Source organism: Cynoglossus semilaevis, chromosome 13, assembly GCF_000523025.1.
Source record: "Cynoglossus semilaevis isolate Cse_v1.0 chromosome 13, Cse_v1.0, whole genome shotgun sequence".
NCBI lineage: Eukaryota > Metazoa > Chordata > Actinopteri > Pleuronectiformes > Cynoglossidae > Cynoglossus > Cynoglossus semilaevis.
This window is the reverse complement of record NC_024319.1, coordinates 8,736,297-8,750,698: the sequence shown is the minus strand read 5'-3', so window position 1 is coordinate 8,750,698 and position 14,402 is coordinate 8,736,297. Positions and strand designations below refer to the sequence as shown.

The 14,402-nt window shown below is 41.3% G+C and overlaps 2 protein-coding genes across 2 annotated transcripts in view; one reads left to right on the top strand and one right to left on the bottom strand.

The window, feature by feature from the left end:
* Positions 1-2,017, top strand: part of jazf1b (JAZF zinc finger 1b) — a 17,026-nt gene extending 15,009 nt beyond the window's left edge. The window contains exon 6 of the mRNA XM_008323383.3: positions 769-2,017. Coding sequence (XP_008321605.1) covers positions 769-945 — 177 coding nt within the window. The 3' untranslated portion in view covers positions 946-2,017. The remainder of the gene's footprint in view (positions 1-768) is intronic.
* A 590-nt stretch (positions 2,018-2,607) lies between these two features.
* Positions 2,608-14,313, bottom strand: tax1bp1b (Tax1 (human T-cell leukemia virus type I) binding protein 1b). The gene is given in 17 exon segments (XM_025061368.1): positions 2,608-3,577; positions 3,811-3,899; positions 3,993-4,153; positions 4,469-4,670; positions 5,075-5,176; positions 6,134-6,259; positions 6,346-6,464; positions 6,552-6,624; positions 6,719-6,895; positions 7,289-7,534; positions 7,616-7,801; positions 8,838-8,928; positions 9,002-9,150; positions 10,024-10,182; positions 10,316-10,506; positions 11,213-11,315; positions 14,122-14,313. Coding segments are annotated over 17 exon segments (2,550 nt in total). The 5' UTR covers positions 14,299-14,313; the 3' UTR covers positions 2,608-3,378.
* Between the last annotated feature and the right edge of the window lie 89 nt (positions 14,314-14,402).

Genomic DNA, 14,402 nt, shown 5'->3' with positions numbered 1-14,402 from the left:
ACAGTTTTTTATTTCAGCATGAATCCAGTGCCATGGCTTTAAATAAAATGTTTAAACTCTGAAAACCACAGGAAGGAGATTAACCTTCCTCACAACACTGTCGGTTCACTTTAATTAGCTAGCCCTACTGCCATTTTAGCTCATTTTTAGCTACGTCAGTGAGTTTGCCATCATTTAGCGTTTTGTTTAGCTATTTTTGGCTACCGTCTTTGAGTTCGCCGTTTTTGGCCACGTCAAACTGATTTTATCAGGGCTAGCTTACCTTAAGCATGGCATGGCTAATCTTTCACTATTTAAGTACGAATTCTGGGCTTCTTGGCTATTCTTCAACCACATGTTATATCTGAGTTAACTTTTTAGTTATCATTATCTGACTTCTTAGCGTTTTTATTTATTCAAGGCTAATTTAGCAAAAAAAATGTGCTAACTTTAGGTCATTTCTGAAATATATACGCTATGCTTTTTTTTGGTGTCTAACTTTTGACCATGTTTGTTTGTGTTTGGATATCATCAAGTATCAGTAAAAGTAGTAGGCTATTTCACCTAGCTATTCTACTTACTAGCTACTTATTGTGCTTTATTTGGACTATTTGTTTTTTTTTACCAACATCATTGTTTTTGCTATTATTTTTTTTTGTATCAAATGACCTTCATAACAAATATATATGGGAGGTTTTGAAAGAGCTACCATCTTGAGTGACTAGCAGCTAACTACAGCTGCATGTTACGGTTTGATTTTTTTTTTTTTTTTTCTTTTATCAATTTTAGAATGTGAACGGGATCAAGTATCACGCCAAGAACGGCCACCGAACCCAGATAAGGGTGCGCAAACCCTTCAAGTGCCGGTGTGGGAAGAGCTACAAAACGTCTCAGGGTCTCCGCCACCACACCATCAACTTCCACCCACCCATCTCTGCTGACATCATCCGTAAGATGCAGCAGTAATGAGGTGAGTGAGGGACCAGCGCTCCTTCAGGCCAACTTCTGTTCCTCCAAACACCATCATCACCAGCAGAAGCTGCTTCTGGTTTCCCATCATCCCACACACCCCGGTCCCCTCTCAATGACTCCCTCTCTGCTGACACTATTTTTTTTTTAAATTGCATGGTATAAATGTGTTATTGTTTATCTTCACTTTTATATTCAGTATATTCAATTTTTCCAGTTTTGTATTTTGCACATTTGAGTTGTTTATCTAGCAGTTTTTTTTTTAATGTGTATTTTCCTCCTCACTTTGGAGGATTTGTTAGTGAATAGCCACACGCCCAGGCGTCCTGCTTCTCAGGCAGTGTGGAAGACAAGAAACGACTGTGGCACGTTGGTCACATGAGCCAAAACAAATGTGAGACCAGTTCTATCGCTGTACTCGCTCCTGTTTGCTGATTAGTTAGAATCCTGCCTTTTCATATCATGTCCATTAGGAACCTCCTTTCAGGTGCATTTCCTCCAAACCCATGTTTGAGCTCCAGAGGATGATCTCAGGTGACATTCAGAAGCATTTTCGCACCACAGACCTGCCCAGGTTTTCATAGTATTAAGTGGGAACAGACAGTTCACACACAGTTGACCTCACTCTTTTCCAGTGAGGAATTGAAGCACTTTTTTCTAACAAGTTGCCAACAATTTAGTGATTTCTTTTTGTCTGTTTTTTGTTTGTTTGTTGTTTTTTTTTTTGCCCTGATAGAATTCAGTTCTGGTGTTTGTACAGAAAAACCAAGTGTTTGGAGTGAAAGTGCTCATTTCAGAAAACAACATCACTGCTGAGGCGTTAGTGTTAAGAATCTATTATGACAGTATTGTGCTGCCAGTGCAGAGGGAAGTCTTTGATATAGTGTACAGTGAATGTATTGTCATGTGTTAAAGTGCATTATACTATATTTTCATATGTTTCTGGATTTGGAAAAAAAAACAATCATAAAATGTGTACGATGTACTGTATTTCTTTCAAAACGCTGCTTCATGTAAACTTTTGTTACACTCAGAATAAAAGTTACTTTATTGTGTGCCTACACATATAGTGTGATGTGGAGTTTATGATAGAAATGACTCGATTTCATCCTCTGGATCAGTGATGGTGATGACCGGTATCTGAGGAAACCAAGTGATTGATGTTTCATGATCAGATTTTAAACTCAAGATATTTAACTTTGCATGAAATGTCGCAAGCTGAGATGTTGCTGACCACGTCAGAATGGCTGCTGTAAAAGGTCTACAAAAGCTCTAAGGTTACAACAACAATGTAAAATATGGAGGAATGAGGATGCAATTCTTAATTTCTAAAATTAGACTTTCCTTTTTATACATTTTGACACATGATGTGCTCTGTATATCCAACAATTCAAATGTCATTTGTCTGTTTTTGCTTTAATACATAACATTATTTGCACACACTGCGGGGAAACGTTTGTTTTCCCAAAACACCTAAAGCTTAAAATACCATCTTGATGACTAATGTGTTTGTAGAGGATTCCTGACGTCCGGCTTGTGTCAGACGAGCATCTTTGAGTGCAGGTCAACCATTTAAAGACTGCAGAGTTATGTTCTCCTGTTTCATGGACCAGCAGCCATCATGGTATCAATGTTGTTATTATTCATCAGAACACACTGTTAGGTTTGGAACCAACTTTATTAGCACACATTAGTTACATAAAAGTCACTGAACAAATTAAAAGATCCTGTGAATAAAATAACTTAAATTTGCTGGTGAAGGACAAAGAAAACCTTGAACAAAAGCTCAGCATGCACTAATGGGCTGATCATGATGGAGGCAGAATCCGACACTAAAACTGTTAGAATCAAAAACAAGAACAAAAGGAAACTTAACCGATAATAAAACATCACACAGAATTTTTCTGTATCCTTTCACCATGTGATTGGATTTGTTGTTTTGTTTACTTTAAAATAGAAGATCTGACTGTTGGGACACTGTATAACCACATCCGCAGGATGAACATCACTTGTTTTGGTTTCATGGAGGTGAATGTGAGTTTGGTAAACACTTCTCTCCTGATTATGACCTCCTCCAGTCTAACGCGTCTGTGTGAGCCCAGTCAGTTCAAAGTCGTTATATTTATATATACGTACAGAACAGTCTTACTCCCCTAAATGATTCTTTTCAAATCAAACAAAGAAAAAACAAAAACGCATCTTTATAAATGCCTCATTTGCAAAGTGATTAAAACCCCCTGCTGAAATAAAATGTTTTGTTTTTAATCTTTTAATGTCACATCACTTTTCGATGCATTTCTAAGTAACAAAGCGAAAGTCAGTGCAGTCCTGAAGATGGGATCTGGACACTGATTACATGCAGAAAAGAGTGCAGCGGGATTTATATCGGTGGCGGACAGGAAGTGGGCGGAGTTGATGGTGTACGTTCCTCTACTCGAAGTTGAGCGGGTGGCCGTCGAAGTGAGTGAGCACGTGGTTCTCAAACACCTTCTGGTCGCAGTCCAGCGGGAACTGCTCGCCGCACATGGGGCAGATCTTCCAGTGGCTCTCCACGTGCTCCTCGAACTTGCTCTGGTCGTAGTTGGGGGGGAAGATGACCTCGCAGAGCGGACAGCGCTTCATCTCCATGCTGCGTGTGCGAGAACAAAACATTCGAGTCAAGTGATGATGTGGCCAATGTGGTCTAATAAATGGCATCTGTACCACGCAACGTGGGTGGGCTGCTGCTGCTGCACAAAACCCCCGCCAACAAAAGGGTTTTGTGCAGCAGAACAAACACTTCACAGGTACAGAGAGTGGAGGTGGCAGCAAAACTGAACAGTGTCTGTGTGTTAGATGTTTGGGGATGTGATCACATGATACCTGGGGTCAAAGCAGAAGCCTGTTTGTCCTTCGTTCACAAAAGGGCTCTGAGTCTCGCTGGGAGCCGGCTGTTCACCCGTGTTGTTGTCCTTCAGGGCGGAGGTTAAAACAGTGCGACTGTTACACATTTGCCACGACAACAAGCAGACAACCCTAATCCTGGACGTGTTACTCGTGCTTACGTCGTTGTTGTTGTTTTGCTTCTCCTCCGACTCCTCGTGGCCCTCGGGTCGACTCTGGTTGCGGGTGGGTTGGATACACACCACGTTGCTGTCCCATGAGGGCGGACCTACAGGGGGCAGTCTGAGCAGCTGCTCCTCTGAAAACTCTTCATCTGCCTCATCTGAAGGGGGAGAGAGACACGGAGCTCAGAGGAAACCAGCAGCTGTAGCTCGATGGATCTCCACTGAACACAGAGTCACAGTCTGTGTGACCAAATGGTTCATTCACTCCACTGGTCACCTCAGCTAAAAAAAGATTCTTCTGAACTGGTCCAGATTAGTTGTGATTACATTTCATCTTGTGACCCTTTTTCTGAGTGTTAATTCATTTAACTTTTCGTTATAAACGCATCTGTTGTTTTCTTTTTGACTTTTTTGTTTCACCTCGAGACATTATTCCAACCAAATAACGAACCATCCCAGGATGAAACACCAACCTCTGGGTTCAGACATGGAGTATGGGTTCCCAAACTGCAGCTTGCTGGGGCTTTGAGAGACCAGCAGTGGGGTGGGGGTGTCCTGCATGTAAGGGACTGGGTACTGCAGGAATAAAGGCACACTGGACTGGTTGCTCTCCGACTTGCTTTTCTCACCAACCCCCTGTTCTGCCTTCCTGTTGCTGCTGCCAGCGTTGAGATCCTGGTGGGACGAGGAAGTGAACGTTAGAAAATGTCACTCCATACATACACACGTATGTCTGTGCCACGACAGAAGGTCTGAGGATCTACACGACCTCTGCTGAAGTCACTCAGCAGCTCCAGAGCTCTGGCTCACAGTTTAATTAGTGCCTTCATTAAAGGAGAAACTCCTCTGGTTTTCAAAGGGAACAGGGCCCTGTGTTTTATTGATGTGAGCTGCAGACGCCAATTTAATTTACAGTCTAAACCTCAAATTGGGTCATTCTGCTCCTCTTAGCTGTAACGGCATTACCTCCGAGCCATATTTTAGGCCAGCGAGGACCTCGCGGTGGTGCAAAGTAATGGAATGGAAAATAAGAACGCATTCACTCTGCTTCTGCAATTAGAGGCGTATTAAACACAGACCAGATTGAGGAGGGAAAATGGCAGTTTGTCCTTCTCCTTCAAAACCAGCGCCAGCGTGTCCTTCATTTCCTTCAACTTCCGTCCTTTCTCGGCGACCTGGCTCTGAAAGACCAACGAGACACAACGCGAAGAGAGACGGACAGAGAATCAGGCAGATCACACAGAACTGCATTTACAATACCGTAGTATTTTTCCAGCATTAGAAGCATTTCCCACGAGTGACTACCTTAATATCGATACACTGAAATATTGCAGTATTTCGTTCCATGATACTGTAGCATTACTCTACCGCGCTGTATCGATTTCTTTCATTAACAATTAAAGTGGTGATGGTTTATCTTTGTGTTGCGTTTAAACCTCCGACCTCTAGCTGATCGTACTGGGAATGCACGACTTTACTATCACCGTTCATATAGTATCGCAGTATAGCACAACATAACGTATTGTTGCCAGTGAATCGTGATACGCATCTCATCGCCAGATTGTTCGATTTTTGTATTTATTTGTGTCGTGAGCTGCTGTGTGCCGTGCACTTTTCTTATCTTCAAGCCACAGAAAGTCATAGTTTCTTCAGACTTGATCAGACTGTGTCAAAGAGAAACACTGTTGTTTTCTCTCTTACGTTAAAACCAGAGCTGCTGATTGAAAAGTACATCCCTGAAATACAGTTAGGCCTCGGTGGAATGACTTCTAATTGATCTCAGCCATAAAAGGCCTCACTTTACCGAGGATGGATTTACGTCCAGAGAATCGGGCCGTTTGAATTCCTCAGAGACACTTTGCAAATATCTGTCTGATCTGAGCCAAGCGCAGCATTAGCCAGGCAACTGGAGATGACTGCTGCGAGCCAAGCTCCTCCTGTCAGCGGAGCCTGACATAAACAGCAGTAAAATGTTGTTTCACAGATAGGCCTGCTCATAAACAACACTGTCAGAGTGGCCGTGCGATAGCATCAGAGGCTGGGCTCCTGAGGTTGAGCAGCCATACACAGAGGTACAGACGAAAGACAAGTCTCCACATACAGACCTGCAGCGGAGTGTCAACAACAGCTACACTGACCTTGTAGCGATCCTCCTCCGCTGCCAGCTGCAATTTCAGACTTTCATTGATCTTGAGCTGCTCCTTGAATTTCAGCTCCGTTTTAGCCAGCTCCTCAGACAACATGCAGTTGCGCTCCTTCTCCTCCTAAAAGCCAGAGAACACTGACCGTCAACACTTCAGCTAAGGGTCCGCTGACCTACACCAGGTTGCACAAAGCCGGGTTTCCTTACCACCAGCATCTGTTTGCACTTTCTGTACTTGTCGTTCCGGTCAGAAGTCTCTCTGCTGAGGCCTTTCAGTTTTTCCTGGAGGATGGCTTCTAGAATAGGACCAGCAGAACCTGGGCTACCTGTGAAAAACATGTCATACTGTCATATCAGCATGTTTACTCTTCGTCTTCAGCAGTTTGATAATTCAGTCGGGAGTTAAAACGTACCTGGCACTGATGTGTCAGGACTCGCAGGAGCAGGAACTGTTGTTGCCTCCAGTGCTGAACCTTTTTTCCCATCCTTAGAACAAAGAGGAGAGGACAGAAAAATAAGCTCTTTTTGTTTTACTGATAGCCAGAATTCAGTCGCTCCGATGACTTTTGGTAGAACCCACCCCCGGCTGCTCAGAGAGCTTCAGTACTTGTTTTTGAAGACGCTGACATTCCTTGTATTTCTCCTTGTAGTGTTCAGCAGCCATGTGCAGCCGCATCTTCAGGTCCTCCACCTCTCTCTGCAGCTCAGCTACCACAGCTGGGTCCGCTGCTGCAGCTTCTTCTTCTTCCTCTTTGGCCTTGGTTCAAAAACATTACATTAGAACAGACAAGAAACGTGAACTACAATAATCATTGATCACAAGAAAAAACTCAACTTCACAATAGGAAATAATCAGTAATGTTCAAAGAACTTGGGCTGAGAGAAGTATCAATGATATGCAGATATATTTCAATATTTAGTTTCATGATACTGTATCAATATTATACAGCACTGTATCAGTTTATACTTGCCAGGTGGGAAGAATATTACAGTATAATATATATTTGTGTGTTTGTGTTTCAAAACAATACAGAATTATGAAGGTAGACATTAAGAAATGCATTTTAATGATTTAATTTGTTTTTTAAACTCAAACTCCAGTTGTATCAAATCTTTCAAATTCTCTTCAATATCTCTAATCAATGACAACCTGCTTGGCCTCTGTCTTCATCTGCTCCACCACACGCTCCAGGTGAGTGCAGTGGGCCTGAGCATCAGCCTTGGCCTGTTGCAGAGCATCGGTCTGCAGTTTCATGTGGTACAGCTCTGACATGGTACGATCCCGAGCCCTGGAGGCGTCTCTCAGCTCGGCGGCCAACAGAGACGTCTGCTGTTGGTTGGCCTGCAGCTGTTCTTCCTTCTGCCGCAGCTGCTCCTTCAGGGCCTTCATGTCTCCCTGCCACATGCAAAAAAAACATTCAGGGACGAAAAAATATTGCGGTTGGTGATGTGACATAATTTTTGACTTGTTTGTTACCAATGGAGAAACTTTGGCCAGGATCTCTCTGTGCTGCTTCTCCTTCTCAGTCAGGCAGGTCTGCAGCCGAGCCACCTCGTCTTTAAATTGGGCGATGGTGTTTTCCTTGTTCACATCCACAGACTTGAGCATCTGCAGCTCGGCGCTCAGCTTTGTGTTTTCCAGCTCTCGGTTTTTAAGGTGAATCTGGTGCACACATACACAGATCATTTTTTAAAAACATGACAAGTTAGAAAACAAAAGTCATTGGCTTTTGCCTCATGTATAAAACACTGATCATGATCCTGCATCTAAGAGAGTACGACACTTAAAATAAACACTGCACCACCTCAATCACACAGCAAAGTTTTGAAATAGACCAATAAAAGTTTTCCTTGTGCAGCGACACCCTCCGGGTGTTCCAGTTAAATCGGGACAAGGTTTTTGGCTCGATTTCCAGTATGTGGCACTTCTAATTTCAGTGTAGTGAACTTCACAAATAAAGACACAAAAACACCAGATAGGCTGGAAAAGCGCTGCCACCAAAACAAGCCCGATTTAAACTAAATGTTTAGGTGGGAGAAGCAAAGTAAAACCAACTGTAATTACTGAGGGGAATCGTCTTAAATTATAGGACATCTGGTGACGGTTATCCATTGTTATCACTGGATTTCAGATGGAGGTCGAGAGACTATCACCTCAGAACTCAGACACGTGGGTTAGACAGTGAGCTGTCTTCTTCAGGTACACTGTGTAGACAGCCTGCCGTGTCAGCCTTTACCACCTTCTACAGAAGCGGCATCAAACGCATCCTAACCCTATAGTCTCTTCTCCTTATTGGGTAACAATGAAGTGACAGAACAACACCACAGTGCAGAGCAGAGCAGGGCAGTGCAGACACTAAGCAGTGCCCTGCCCTGCTTCTGTTCCAGCTGGAAATCAGCCATCAACTCTGGTCAACAGTCAGGACTGCCACCACAGTTTGTACCCCGACCTATACTGATGCAGAGAGAGACATTTGGGCTTTAATACCCACTCTGTTGAATTATCTGTGATTGTGTATAGACACCAAAGGCTACAACTCTGGTGCAGTTGGTACTCAGTCACTGTTTGCAGGGATAACAAAGACCTACGTACGTGTGCCCCGCCCCTTACTGTTGGTCTCACTGTGCTGTCCCTTGCTTTTTGTCCAAGTGGGTTCAAGAAAGTAAAACTAATGAATTACTGCGACCAGGGTGTTTACCTTGTACAGCTCCTTCTCGTCTTTCTCATTTTTTAGGTGAGATTCCAGTGCCTCCTTCTCTGAAATAAGTTTCTTCACTCTGTCTTTGAGACTAAGAAAAAAAATAGGATTATAAGTAACATTTGGCATGTTATTATAAATCTAATAACATTAAATACACCCACCTGTCCAGCTCAGTCTCCTTCTGTAAGCCCTTCTGTGTGACTCCAATCAGATCTTCCTCCAGCTGAACAACTTTAGCTGTGGCTTCCTCCAGCGTCCTCTTCACTCCCTCTTTCTCCTCCTGCAGGGCCTGGGATGAATTCTGCACCTCCTGGGAGACAATGAAATATAATAATACCAAGTTAAACAAAAAAACAACAACAACTTGATACCAAATAAAAACACACAGGGTTGTAAGTGTGAACAACATTTTCATTCTGACGATTCTGACGATGATCTACAGCAATTTGTGCCAAAGCCTTCATAAATCCAGATGGGGTTAAAACCTAACACAACAAATGGATCTGTGTGTATCCACTTCTGTCTTCCACTTGTGGAAAATGTGTGCAAAACATTTTTTTACATTTAAAGTCTAAATCAAACTGAGTGTCGTGTCTCGGAGCAGAGGTTTCGATATTAAAAGATGACATGAAAAAGGCAAAAGGAAATAGTTTTTACGGTTTGTTTATAGGCAGAATTTTGAAATCTTTATATTCACACCACATAAAAAATATCATATAAAAGTAATGCCATAAAATTAACAGCCACATATTCTGTAATCAAGTCTTCATCTGAAAGGCGTTTAAAGCCCAGATTTATGGCAGAGGACAGCAATATGAATTATTACTGACGCTGCTTTTAAGACTTAATGTTGTGCAATAAAAATGTGAACTACAACTTTGATAATACACACATTCACGTCTGTCAACACGGTGATTTATGCTTTTGGTGGATCGCAAGTTGAAAAAGCTGTGCACGTGTGCAGTGTTTCACTAGGGGGTGCTAAAAGACTGTTTGGCCAAAATTTAAACTTGGACTTAAGATGAGGACAAGAAGACCTGTCCAACAAATTAAATATAATTACTTGTTACATAAAAAAAGAAGGAACAAGGGGCATCTTGTTTATTTTTCTTCCCCAACTTATACCAAAACTGCAACTCTCCTGTAATTGCCCTTCATTAGGGGGAAAGTTTTTATGGCTTACTTGGTTCTCCCTTCTCAGCTGGACACACATCTCCTTCTGCTGCTCACCCTCTTTCTGCAGACTTTCCTTTTCACTCTCCAGCTCTTCCTTCTCCTGCTGTAGGAGGGCTATTTTCCTGACCAGCTCATCTTTCTCCCTCTGAGCTTCTTCCACCTTTTGCTGAACAAAAATATTGGGAAAAACAGCTTGAGATGTTTGAGCCATGTTTCACTTTCACCTGCATATTGATATTGATGACGATGATGATGATGATGATGATGACAATGACAGTGATGAGGATGAAAGACACTACCTCCAGAAAGCCAGCCTTGGTGGTGACCACAAGGATGTCCGAGTTGCCTTCGTCTTCCACTGTCAGGAGGTCGTCCTCTGAAGGGCTATTGGCCCTGAACTGAAAGGGCGTGCTGGCTCCACGGATCTCACCTTTGTAGGTTACGTAACAAAACTGATAGAACTCGCTGTCATCGTTAGGAACATAATATCCTGGTGGAGGGGGCATGACAGACAGTCAGTGAGCAGTCATACAGAGAAGCAGATGGGGGGAAAACCACAGTTAACAAAGTTGATAATTATACAGATATTTTTGGAAATTGTTGTACCGTTAACCTCAGAGTCTATTTCTGTGACTGTTGGCTGTTTTTTTTACTTTAGGGCTGAGTCATTCATTAGAGTCTTGTTATTCTAGGACTTTTTTGTGGATTACAACAGAAAGCTAAGAGTTTTCTATGTGTTTTAATCTGCATCTACCGGTTTTGTTGTATACCATGTGAATTCTTTTATATTTATTAATAATATTTAAAAGTCGATTTGATGAATACATATGCTTTCACTCCTCTGTGAGCATAAACAATTATTATCTAAAATTTATTAAACTTTGTTTAAATTCATTTTTAAAAATAGAGCACTTTGATTGAAATCATCAGATCATAAAGATACTGCTTTAATTTTTTTTTAATTTTAAGAAGATATGTAATTTTATTTTATTTTCATGTTTAAAGGTAAACCTAATAATATGTGGGCTCATATTTAAAAAAAAAAAAAAAACACCTGAATATTTCTCTTTGCCACTACTCAGTTTCTTATTCAACACTAAAGTTCTAACGATCCTCTGCATAAATACACACAGCCATTGCTTTTTTATGTATTTTTAAAGGTGTTAATGTTAAATAAATCTCTGGCAGGGTCTTACCCTGAAAGACCACTGTTCTGTTGACTGCCGTGCCTTCCACGTAGTTCTCAGGAAGAGGTGACCACAAAAATGTGTAATAGTCCCTCGCTGTGCTCCAACCAACCTGTGAGACATTGTGGGGAATTCATTCAAGCAGGAACTCAGACCACATCAGTGCGGCGTAATGAGAACGCAGGACTAACAGGAAGGCTTCCTAGAATCCACACTGCCACCTCCCAAATATCTCACACTGCATTATTACAGTAATCGTTAGGGTTTCCATCCAAATTGGGATGTGAGACTATGCCTCATGCAACTTTATGTCCAAGAATAACGATGGCTCCGTCTCCATGTGTGTGTGCTCCCTAGCCCCAGCCATGAATGGGCTCAAGTTTGTTAGCTGTAGCTACAACTCACTTTAAACAGGAAGAGTGAAATAGGTGAAAATTTTATACACGGGCAACATGAAAATGAAAACCAAAATGTAATTCTATGTATTTTATGTGTTGTTAACTGACGGCTGATGGGGAGGGAGTCCAGAAAATACATTTATTGCTCTAGCTCTGTGCCGTAAAACTGTCAGAGGAAATCAGAGTCACATTGAGGGGGCTGGCTTTTGGTGTAAGGCGCACACAGGCACACACAGGCTTCCACAACAAGCCCAGTCAAACAGGCCTATTACCACAGTCTCTGCAGCAAGACACACAGCTGTGTAATGCGTCTTTCAAATTCCTGGCTAAACTGTATCATGCACTTTTATCCTGACAGATCATTTATATTAAAAAAAATCCCTTCCCCCTGGAACATTTCTGGGAAGTTCTTTTCTTCTTTCTCACCTGTGTAGAAACAGCCTACAGCGACTACAGCTACTGCGGGTGTTCATCACAGCCACAGATAGACGGCCCTGCTGCTCCTAAACCCCCAATTGTTACCGGCACATTTCCTGCCACCAGCAGTAAAGAACAGGAAGCAATTAAAACATGCACCTAGTTAGTGAGTGTCATTACTGAGGACCAGTGTTCACCAGTCCACTCATTAGAGCTGCAGAGGTGGCGGTGGGTGGAAGCCCTGAGAGGAACTCTTTCACTCACAGCAGACTGTTCTGTAATGTGTATAAATAGGAGGAGGTGGAGAGAAACTTTCACTCAAATCGGACCGGTGACTCACGCAACAACATTGGCAATAAATCACAAAATATTTGAAAGGTTACCCGAAGGAACACATTTGTAATAACACAAAACAACATTTTTTCATCCTTACAGCAAGAAAACGCAAAACAGGAGCTTGTGGCAATGTTGCCACAGCATATAATGGATTATCAGTCAGACTGTGTAAACTCAGGAGGCAAGTTGCTCATGAATCATACAAAGGCTGTGCTTAGAGACAGGTTAATTATATTGCTGTTTTTAGTTTATCCAAGGCCTTTGTGACAACCTTTCCCCAGCAACATTCCTCTGTGTATCTGAGCTCATACAGAATGTTCTAGCATCAAAGAGCCAAAGGGCACTGTTGTTCATCAACAAATGAGAACTTGTTTCCAAACTATTTGTCACCAATTGAAAAAAATCTAGTTTTGGGAATACAATTACCTTATTGTATTATTATGTGTTACAACTTACTTTATTTTTACTTAAGTCATTATTATTTCAGTAGTAAGATTATTATTTGAAAGATGAATAAAATGTTGGAATAACTGTTCCGGGATGTAGTTAGAGGCTCAGGGGTCACGTGGGCAGAGACAAAACAAGCATAAGCCTCTTTTTCCACAGGCCAATTTACAGACCTGTGTTATTTTTTAATTTGTTATTTGAAGTTCTAAAAAAAACTTCCGAGCGTGCATTCAGATACATGTCGAACAGAATTCACTTTGAACTCTAGGATATTAGATGTCAAATTTCTTTCATCAGCTGTACTGATGCACAGCAGAGTGAAGCTTGGGGTTAAAAAAACACCAGTGCTGTCAGCAACAGCCGAGTCTCACCTGTAAATACATGCAAATGACGGCACAACAGGAGTTCCAGAGCTGGTTAACACTTTGGGCAGAATCTGAACCAGAAAGAACTGGTTGCAAAAATGCAGTATACAAGTTTAACTATATTTGCTTAAGCAAAGTAGCGTTGTAAAAAACAAATATTATTATTATTATTATTATATTACTTGTGCTACTGCATATTAGGAGGATGTTACTATTGCTTTGCCTGAAAGATCAATCTATAATGAGTTACTTATAACTCACATTAAATGCACAATAAAACTATAAAACTCTTAACACTTGCAGCACAAGCAGCAACTATTTTGACTCAAGATCAAGCACTTACGTTGAGAAATTGCAGGTGTTTTAGAACACTATGCAGGCAAACACAAGAACTTGGCACCAGCCCTTCATCAATCAGTGGTGCCAAGAACATTTACACAAGTTATGTTAAGAATCAGTTTTGTCAGTTGTCAGTATCGCCTAAGGCCAAACTTATAAAGATTCAACATTCAGTTACATTGGATATTGAAACCAATATTTAAAAAACCTCTAGATGGAACCGTACCTTAATAAAAGATAAGACACTTTTTTTTTCATTTTTAAACCTCCTGACCATTGTACTAGCATTAGTCAACAGTTTATATTTAACATTTTCCCACAACACAGAAGGAAGAAAAAATAAAGAACATTTTCAAATGGGAATTTTACAAAATTCTCTATCATGTCTGACCATCACATCTTTAGCCAACATTTGGCTGTTTATGTTAGCTGTAAACCTTTGATCTTACACAAACTAATAAAAAAAAGCCCAATGTTGGGAAAATGTGTGTGAAATGTGAGATATCATTGGCTGGCCCAATGTTGGGAAAAGAAAAATGTGTGAAATGTGAGATATCATTGGCTGCATACTTGACACACAGATACTTGACACACAGACAAATAAATATATAGTTACCTTAAATATGCCAACCCAGTCTTTTGGATGTGGTTTGATGAATTGTGTCAAAGTATAGTGACACTCCAGTGCAGCATGTGGCAGGTAACTCTTTCACACATTTTGGAAGATGACATGGGCAAAGTTTGATGTGTCCATGTTGTTGGTTAATAAAGTTCCATCCATGCACAGTGCCATAAATCACTCAGATGGAGCTACAAAGGTGAAAACAAACATATGTTAACTGTAAAAAATAATAACAACAATACAAAATAAACTAATAGCAATTATGTAACAAATTG